Raw genomic sequence first — 10,645 nt, 5'->3', positions numbered from 1 at the left:
AAATATAATACAGGCTAAAGCATATATTTGGAATATTACTTGACTTTTAAGTAAAAATTGTCAAAAACGTTTAGAAAATATCACACACAAATATTATAAATGTTATAGTAAAGTATGTCAGTCTGTCTGTTGCTCTTTCACGGCCAAACTGTTGAACTGAATTTAATGAATATTGGTACGAAACAAGCTTGAACTCTAAGGATAGACATAGTCTTATATTAGACTTTTTATACCTAACTTGCCGACTGACCTCTAAAACGAGCGAAGCCTTTTACGACAATTAATAGACCATAAAACAGAACATAAAAAATATACGTAACCTATATCCAATATTTTCATAAAGGGAATATAAAATGGCCTACCAGGCGGCGGCTACGGATTGGAACTTGAATCGCTATTTAGTTGCAAGTATCCTAATGATGTTTTCTTTTATCAATTTAACTCTAAAAATTAGCTGTACTTCTATTTATTTAATCAAGCAAACGTTTAAGACCCATGCAGTTATTATAGTTAGGTATATATTATATGTGCATACATACAGAAGGTAAACAACCCCTTACTTCAGGGCCGGATCTACCATATGGCTTTTTGGGCTTCAGCCCGGGGCTCCGTGGATTCAAAGGGGCGCCAGCTAAGTCAAGTCAAAGTCAAAAATAGACGATAATGCGAAATAATCCATAACTTTATTAAATTAACCAGACATGGTTTGCAGCCCTGCGATGCGAACTTACGGTTCGGCCCTGCCTTACTTAACCATACTATAATGTTATGATAGCATAATTTTGTATTAATTGTTTTATAAATGTATTGATAAAATAACTAATAGGGGCAGATACAGCAAACAGCTCAAGGTCTCGGCCTACTGTGTCTCGCTAATCCTATTACCCGGCACCGCTCAATGATAGATAAATATGTTTAAATAATTAAGCCTTAGTGAACTTGGCTATCACTAATAGAATCTTTTCCAAGTGAATGCATTAAAAACGATGAAATTTGACTGATAAAATTGGCTAGTTGAGAACTTAAATAATTATTAATTTAATTACAACCATATTAGAAACGATAAAGATTTATTCGATACAAATATGAATCGATTTCTTTAATAAACCATTTAATAAAATATAACTAAACTCTAAACACTTTATAAGATTATAAAGAGTTTAGAAGTATCTAAAGTAATTATATTAATATTTTATTAAACATTATAATGTTAAAATTTAAGTTTCTGAACAGTTATTTTATCGTGTATTCAAAATCAAATAGGTAATTACATTTGCTTATTGATTGTCAATAAATCTACTACCCGTTTAAAAAGAAAAGTCTTAGAAAGAATCGAAAGCCACAATGATCTGGGTTTTCTTGTATATGACTCAGTCAGTGTAATTACAGGCACGAGGGACAAGTTCTAGAATTATCGTAAGATATAATATTTATTACCTCCGCAACATTGTCAAAGACAAAAACAAAGCGGTCCTTTCGTTCCTGTAATTTTTACCAGCCACAACAAAAGATAAATCGCCCATCGCTCCGCTTATAACTTAGACCGCTAAACGAATTTCATGCGACACTTTCAGTCGTTCCTTACAACTCACTATGATCGCTATGTGTTATAAACATTTTGCGAATTGTTCATATAAATAGTTCTAAAAAGGTGATAACGTGTGGATTCGTGGAATTAAGTATAAATGTGTCAGCTTATTAAGTTTCGTTTTTTCATCTACTGGACTTTCTGTTTAAAAAAAAACGTGTTGATAATTTAAATTGTATTGAGCATAAATTTATTGAGTTTAACTTTTCAAAACGATAAGTGATGTGTTTTTAAACGCTTATTTAACAGGTTAAATATATAACGAATTAAATTAAATTTATTTTATTGAAATTCTTGCATTTAAAGTGATTTATTTTTTGTGTTTTCAACAATACGAAGATTTCTACGGGATATTAATTGAATACATTTTTTTATTAATCTAAATATGTGAGTTAAAGCACTAATATAAACAGCCTTAGCGATGTCATTATACATATAAAAATAGAAAATTAATAAATATAGAAGTCTGGAATGTTCTACTAGAATTTTATAGTGACATTCGCTTGTAACATTTTGTGTAGGTAATGAAACCTTAGAAATGATATTATCAATGTTAGGTAGAATCAATTTGGTTGCAGTCATTGTTATAATACATACATTGCTATGTTTTTTTTTTATACAAAAATTATAAAAATATAAAATAACTCGAATACAAATTGACTGAAAAATTATATTAAAGGTTTTCATATAATTATATTTAAAGAGAATTATACATCTAGTATATTTATTAGGTATTTGTATATCTATTATATTTTATGCGATGCACCATCTAGACATACAAAGACCTACAAGAAAAGTAGTTATACTGACGAAAAATATTTATACTTAATTAGAACATCTGCGTTGTATGGAATAGGATTTGCAACTTTGTATTAAAGAGCTTCTTTCATTCTGTATCAAATAAGTAGTTTTATTAGGTATATTATACTCTATGGTGTTTCTAAAATGCCTATAAAAGAGAAATTAATCGAATTCGATATTTATAAAAATGATAAGCTAAACATCTTGGTTCAATCATTGATACACTCTATCTTATTAAAAGTTATGTCAACATGGTTTTAAATGTTTTATACTTAACTCTAATTATTTATCGGATATACCTAGTAAAGAATTGGTCGTGTTTATTGATATATTTCTATAGCTTGGATTATTTGCGGCAGGCGACTACGTAACATTTTTCTTGCCTGTAGAGTTTTTTTTTTCTGTAAAACTCTAAGTTAGTGACGTACGAAATTGGCTATAATGATTAAGTTTTCAATTTTATGAGTGAGATGCGAAGTTCTTAAGAATAGCACTGTTTCCATATACATAATTGTCATCATCATTCCTGTCTGTCGGGTTTTCCATTACATGGGTACCTACACAATGCTACTACTTACTAACGTATCAAAGAATACCTAAATACCGATCCTCTATGAAATAATTGTAACTTTTTATTTTTCGACATTTTATATTTGATAATATTTAATTTAATTGTTAAACCAAATAGACACAGAGCTGTTAATTTTTTTTTATCGTAATAAAATATCCTATTTTTATCAATCAGTCCATTTATATCTATCAAATAGTTTTTTTAGTGTAGCTAGCACAAAACTCTCCATTTTCAAATTATTGACACAATTTACCTACTACAATGAATTAATAGTAGTAAAATAGGTTCTTACAATTGAATTCCAATTAGCCTAGCTAGGTTATAAAATAATCTGTAATAAGGAGTAGCAGCCTCGTTCGCCTTTTTGTATGTTACTAAATATGAGAGCAGAGTATGAATTTATAAAAAATTAAGCCCATGGAAATCAGTGGTGCTAGTCCGAATTTGAATCAGCAATTTTCGGTTAATTTTTGGGCGTTCCAACTAGAAGGTCTTTTCAGAAGTGTTATAGAATTAATAATTATTTACATAATGATTATTTAATAGCTTTTTAGTAATTCTCTCATTGTATTCCCTAATCTATAACAACTGTAATTCGATCTATGGAATGAATTAAGATTTTAGACAATTTTCATGTTTTTTTTGCAAGATTTCTCCGTGCATTATGGTTAATAGCTGTAATAGAATCTTTTCTGCATGTTCTGTTACACGTGTTAATGCATTTATTACGTTAGGTAACTCCTTTAAAAAGATTATAGAAAGGTCGAATAGTCTTCACATAACAAGATGTGTGGACTCGTTCAAGAGTAAAGCACTTTTATAAAATAAAGTTAGAAAAAAACGGAAATGCCAAAACGGTGATAGTGAGTGAATGGAACGAGGATTTAGTGAACGTTAGTGAACAAAATGAAGTGGACTGTAATCACCATGTTCTCTTGCATGCCTCTGCTTTTGAGGGTGGCGAACGCTAGTCGGGTACACGCCGTCAGTTTTCTGTGAGTTCATATATTTAGCATCTATAAAATAATGGTATAATTAGTAATTAGAAGACTTGGTGCAATTATAGGTCCAAGAGACATAACATCTTGCTGATTGGTCGAACGTAGACGATGTAAAGATAAATAAAAAAACAATAGTGACGATATTAATGGAGCACATACCCAAACTGGTCCATTTACTGCCTTCTAATTGTAAATTAAAAAAAAACTGAAGACACTTGAGCATTGTCAGAGAAGTTCAATCAATGTTTTCAGTTCTGTATGTTAAAAAAATATCAACTTCATTATTATTTTCTACATATTTCAGCACCAATTCTTCGTATCAAGAGGTGGAATTGAAGTCCGAATCAAGTTTATCGCTACGTGATATTCTACCAGTGAAAGCCAAATACTATGACAAAAATAGAGCACCCAAGCTCTCTGGACAGCCCACTATTGTTTATTTCCACGTGACTGTTTTGTCATTGGATTCCATTAATGAAGAGAGTATGGTAATTTATCTCATATTGAGCGTAGAATTTTAATTATTTTCGAAATTTTTTTAGTGATTTAATTTTAAGGGGATTCTTGGTTTTTGGAGAAATATGTCTTGAGTTTGGGGCAAATTCTTATGGTTAAACTCATTATAATTATGATCTCTATTTCATGACAGTATTTGCTGAAGCCTATTTTTTTCGTACAATCTTATAAAAAATATATGTAATGTTTTTAATTGAGCCATAAACAGAAACATTAATAAAAATAATATCATTTGGCCGTAGAGTTTGCAACCTTCTGGGTAGGTATCAAATATTCTATCGCAAAACAGGAATACCTAATATAGTCGTGTACCAGTTTGAACGGTGAATAAGCCAGCGTAACTACAGACACAAGGGACATAACGTCTTAGTTCTCAAAGCTAGAGGCGCAATGACAATGTAAGGGATGATTGATATTTCTTACAGTGCTAATGTTTATGGGCGGTGGTGATCACTTGCCATCAAGTGGCTCATTTGCCAGTTTGTTTACTTATTTTAAATAAATAAAAGTGATTAAAGGTGTAATTTAATGAAATAGACAATGTTTAACAAATTTGTAATTTCCAGACATATGTAGCCGATATATTTCTTGCCCAATCATGGCGTGATCCTCGACTTCGTCTACCGGAGAATATGCACGAAGAATACCGGATCCTCGATGTGGACTGGCTAAACAAGATCTGGCGACCAGATTGCTTCTTCAAAAACGCCAAGAAAGTCACCTTCCATGAAATGAGCATTCCAAACCATTATCTATGGTTATATCATGATAAAACTCTCCTTTATATGTCAAAGTTAGTACTCCCCAAAAATATATATTGATTGAATATAAATTAACTTGTTACATAAATGTTTTAACTTCGATTTTGATGTATGAATTATCGTAAGATACGTCCTGAATATTACGGTTATAATTTTTTAACTTTCATTTTTGAGTAAACTTTTGTAACATATTAACTTAAGTTTATTAGATTTTAAAGCCATGAAATTGCACTGGATAAAGGTGGTGTAATTAACTTAAAAGTGTCTTAACAGAATCCGTGTTTTACCCAGCCGAGGGACTTTTGCGGGATGTTGTTAAATTGTTCTGTAATGCTATGTCTTTCCAGGTTAACGCTGGTACTGTCTTGTGCGATGAAGTTCGAGTCATATCCTCACGACACACAGAGCTGTTCCATGATGATAGAGAGTTGTAAGTGTTAATTCGTTTAATACAGATCTTTTATCGTTATTATATAACTATTCTGTACGTGTTTATGTAATTGACCTTTTCCTAAACGGTTTTTTTGTATGTATTTGGATGGTTGAGATTGTACCTCATAGGCGATGCGATCGTGAAGTGAATAAAATTCTTATTTCTACCCGGACGAAGTCGAGACGGGTAGTTACTTTGTAAATATTAAATTTATATATAATTAGTAGGTATATATTTTATATTTATATGATTTGAGCATTGAGATTTAGCTAATTTAACGACAATATGAATTTGTACATGTAATTGCAATCTTATCCAATATTAAATGACAATTATATAGTATTATTAACATCATATTTTTTATACATTCTACCGCCAAGAAGCAATATATTGTATTGTTGTATTCCGGTTTGAATGGTGAGTGAGCCAGTGTAACTACAGGCATATGGTACATGACATTTTAGTTCCTAAGATTAGTGATACATTTAAGGAATGGTTACCATTTGTTACGACTCCAACGTCTACGTGGTCACCACTACCATCAGGTAACCGTCCGTTTACCTTGTTATAAATGTCATAAGAAAACAAGCTTTTATTTATTCCATGAACTAAAGCAGTAAAAAGTATATGGTACTTTATTTTACATTGCAGTATATTACCAGCGACAAAAATGTGTGCAAAATGTTAGCTCGTACGCTAGTGTGGATCTAGCTTAAAATAAAGTAAGACGTGACCTGCAGCCGAAATTAAATAAAAACTTGTTAAAATAAATGTTCATAAATTGATTTAATTATGCGTTACAAATGTATTTGGTTGCTTTTCAGTATCACACACGGTTCACGACCTTGTCTTTATTTGGAATCTGACTGACCCCCTCGTTGTTAACCCAGAAATCGAACTGCCACAGCTTGATATTTCTAACAACTACACATCAGATTGCACCATCGAATATTCTACTGGTAATCTTTTTATTTATTTATTTTATATATTTCTGATTATGAATTAAGATATATAATTTCATATTTTTTTCTATTGAAAAATTATTTATTAGGATTTATGCAATTATACCTAAGTCAGGTTATCAGCGATTTTAAAGAAAATATTAAAAATAAAGAAGACCGTTCTAAATTTAAAAGAATAATGAAGTCTAAGAATCTCTATCATAGGCTTTTTCTGAAACTTCGTTCGGCTTCCGGGTCACCTATCGACTATCGTCATATGAAATATATAAAATGGTTTAATCCAATTAGCTGTGAAAACCGTCAAGAGTTAATTTCTTATTTCTAAATTTCGATTGATATGCAAATTTGTTTTTTTATCGTTTACATAGAAGCTAGAATATTTGATTTTTTATTTATAGACTATTAATAAACTATAGTGGCCAACTGTTAGCCTCTAAGTACATGTACACTAGTAAAGTGATATGGTGTTTGGTGAATGCCAAGCGTAGCTGACACGAACTATAAGATAATAAACTTGGTTCGTTTGTTTTAGTTCTTTTGTAGTGCGACACTATCTAGATACGTAAATAATTTAAAATAGAAGAATTCACTTATTCCTGAATTACCTACTACCGAATAAGAAGACTTGAGAAGGACCGATGTATTTTACAAATAATAAAATTGTAAGGACGCCATTGTTTAGTTCTCAAATAGCGCTATCTTTGAATTCAAATATTATATTATTAAGTCTTTAAAAACAATCGATCCGAATAATAATTAAGAATAATTTGTTTTACAAACATCTTGCCGGGCCAATAGTTTTCTATTGCAACCAAATAAATGTTCTGACATGATTTTGAAGTAAAACTTCGCGATGTCAGTCATGTTTCATCGGTTGCGTTCTATGATGTGACGATCGTTGATTACTCAACATTTCTAGAACATAGAGGCTCGGAATTACAAAGATACATATGTATAAGTACTTTCTTATGTATTTTTTTTAATTGTCAAACACAGGCCTTTGAGGTATATTTTTAATGTTGATTTCGTTTCTTTCTAATGAGTCTCCTTGTAGTGTTTATCTTAAAAAAAAATTGAAAAAACTCTTAATCTGATTTACTATTTTTTATTGCATTAATTTTATTTTATATTCTATTCTAGATCAAATCAAATCAGTTTATATATGAGGTTGCGTTGTGACACTTTTTTTGCATTAGACATATTTATTGTGTGCACAAGACGTATGTTGTAACGTATGTAACGTATACAAGTTAAATATATTGTTACGTTTTCCAGGGAATTTCACGTGCTTAGCCGTCGTGTTCAACTTGCGACGACGCCTCGGCTACCATCTCTTTCACACCTATATACCGTCAGCTCTCATCGTTGTCATGTCCTGGATCTCTTTCTGGATCAAACCTGAAGCAATACCTGCCAGAGTGACCTTGGGAGTGACATCGCTTTTAACACTAGGTGAGCAATTTCAATATCAGCAATTAAACAGACTAATTTAAATATTTAGAATCAAATATGAATAGAAAAGCTTAAAACAATATCGAAATATATTAAAATAAAAATAGGTGTCCCGGGATAGCAGGTTGGAATGAAATTGCTTGTGCTATATATTGTGTTTTGACGGTAACAAGGAAACATGATGATCGACGTTTGAGAATAATTCAATGATAACAAATAAAATTGTTAACAAAAATTATCTTCTAGTGAGAGCAAAATGCTTTTGACTTACGTGACGATTTCTTCTAGTTAACTGTAAGCCGCGTAAAAGCACTTCGTTCCGATAACTCGAGCACAAGGTTTGTGGTTAGGACACGTGAACCTGAATCGAAAATTGCAGGTTCAAACCTGACAAGCATCGGTGAATTTTCATGTGTATAATTTATGTCATTACTATAATCATCTCGAGTTCGCCGGTGAAGGAAAACATCGTAAGGAAACCTGCATGTGTCTAATTTCAACGAAATTCTGTCACATTGGAGCAGCGTGGTGGAATATGCTCCTAACCTTCTCAAAGGGAGAGGAGGTCTTAGCCAAGCGGTGGGAAATTTACAGGCTGTTACTATTATAATTATATTTTAAAATGTATAGTCTATTCCAACCACAGGAGAACAAAAGCCAAATAAACCACCACAACAACCGAGCTTGAGATAAATTATAAAAATAAATTAATGATGAAAATTTTGTGGTGCTTGCCTGGGTTTGAAGCCGCAATCATCGGTTAAGATGTACGCGTTCTAACCATTGGGCTATCTCGGCTCTTAATATAAATATGATTATTATTTTTAATTTTCCAGCAACACAAAACACCCAATCGCAACAGAGTCTACCGCCAGTTTCTTATGTCAAAGCGATTGACGTTTGGATGTCTTCCTGTTCCGTATTCGTGTTTCTATCGCTGTTTGAGTTCGCGGTGGTCAACAACTATATGGGACCAGTAGCCACTAAGGCGATGAAGGGTTACTCTGACGAGGATCTTAGTAGAGAGTTAGATGCTTATAAGGTAACTATATATTTTTTTTATATATGTTGAGATGACGTCCGACAGAGAAGTATGGAAGAAGAAGACATGCTGCGCCGACCCCAAGTAAAATTGGGATATGGGCAGGAGGATGATGATGTATGTTATGAATATGAAAAGGCAAGTGGGCTGCCTATTGGTGATTCATCTCTGTCAGCTTATTGTAAGAATTTTAAACATTGTACGGACAAGGCGCTGTTGGATCAATATATATTTTTGTTTTTTAAAAAGAATATTAGCAATTCTCTAAAATACTTAAGGAATTACTTAAGGAATTAATAATATTTAAACTTATCACCTGTGTTAGGGCGTGGGGACGAGAATAGCCCAATGGGTCAGGATCGATCCTGCGTTCTCTTTTAAAATCTTAATATAATTGTTATTGAAATCTATTGCGTTAGCTTAAGCTAAGGAGCTGAATCCAATACAGTCCACATTGTATTTATAAAAGTTTTATTGTCGGTTCAATAAGATAGTCTTATTATTATAAATAAATAATTATGAAACCATTTTTCAGCACATATTTCCAAATTCCGTGGACCCTCGTGCCAGTACCTCCGCCTCGATCCCTCAATACGACACTTTCTGCAACGGGAGGGAGACAGCTGTATACATAGATCGGTTCTCTCGTTTCTTCTTTCCTTTTTCTTTCTTTATTTTAAACGTCGTATATTGGTCCACTTTTTTGTAAATATACATTAATCCTATCAACCATTTTAAAGTTCCTTTTCTTGATTCATAAGACAAACTAATAAAAAAAAAATTTGGCAATAAAAAAAAAAATAGTTATCATATTAATATTTAGTAACATAGTTTTAATTATGTTTAGTTTTTTTTCACTCAGCTTGTTGTTGTTACTTTTTTAATCAGAATTTTGTCATCTATTATTAAGTAGTTCCTTTTTATTTTATCTGTGCAAATAAAAGTTGATCGATATATTATTAAAACTATTTCAATAAGAGGTTAATCATACATTATTTATATATGAGATTATAAATACGAATATAATTAATTATGTTTGATATGTATTTGAATATATAATAAAATATATTTATTATAAACTCTAGTCCATAACCATAATACTAAGTTACGTAAGTTTAGTCCATTGTATGGATTTATTTATAATGTTCAAAGTTATATTATTGTACTTTAACATCAGTTCAAATGACAAAAAAGTACGTCCAAAGTTTGCGTCTTAAACCTTGGAATGTTAATCCATTATATAAATTCAATTTAATAAAATACATTTCAATAATTACTAAATTTAAGATAATTAAAATCTTCAAAATATTTCACAACTCGAAGCTAACCCTTAGTGTTCTGTCATGTAGTTTTGCTATTTATATATATAAGGTATATATTCTGTGTTGCTGTGTGTCGGTTTGGTGGGTGAGTGAGCTAGTGTAATTACATTAATTGTAAAGAGTAGAACGATCAATATTGTGTAATGTCAACGGAAGGAGGAGTAAATATGAATAAACCTTAGAAATACATATTCTA

The 10,645-nt window shown here is 31.3% G+C and overlaps 1 protein-coding gene across 6 annotated transcripts; it reads left to right on the top strand.

Annotated features, from left to right (window-relative positions):
• Positions 1-1,551: 1,551 nt before the first annotated feature.
• Positions 1,552-9,893, top strand: LOC113393779 (glycine receptor subunit alpha-2-like). 6 transcript variants are annotated; one of them, XM_026630829.2, is made up of 9 exons: positions 1,552-1,679; positions 3,695-3,955; positions 4,266-4,449; positions 5,044-5,270; positions 5,586-5,668; positions 6,496-6,630; positions 7,909-8,085; positions 8,922-9,127; positions 9,663-9,893. In XM_026630829.2, exons 2-9 carry the CDS (start codon positions 3,867-3,869, stop codon positions 9,834-9,836), a joined length of 1,275 nt encoding a protein of 424 aa, XP_026486614.1. In that variant the 5' UTR covers positions 1,552-1,679; positions 3,695-3,866; the 3' UTR covers positions 9,837-9,893. The 6 variants fall into 6 exon arrangements, with proteins under 6 accessions (XP_026486614.1, XP_026486640.1, XP_026486622.1 ...); XM_026630855.2 differs by having other exon boundaries at positions 1,582-1,679; positions 3,712-3,955; XM_026630837.2 differs by having other exon boundaries at positions 1,588-1,651.
• Positions 9,894-10,645: the final 752 nt, after the last annotated feature.

Source organism: Vanessa tameamea, chromosome 26 (assembly GCF_037043105.1).
Source record: "Vanessa tameamea isolate UH-Manoa-2023 chromosome 26, ilVanTame1 primary haplotype, whole genome shotgun sequence".
Taxonomy (NCBI): domain Eukaryota; kingdom Metazoa; phylum Arthropoda; class Insecta; order Lepidoptera; family Nymphalidae; genus Vanessa; species Vanessa tameamea.
Note: the sequence above shows the minus strand (reverse complement) of the source record. Positions and strands in the feature narration are given on the sequence as shown.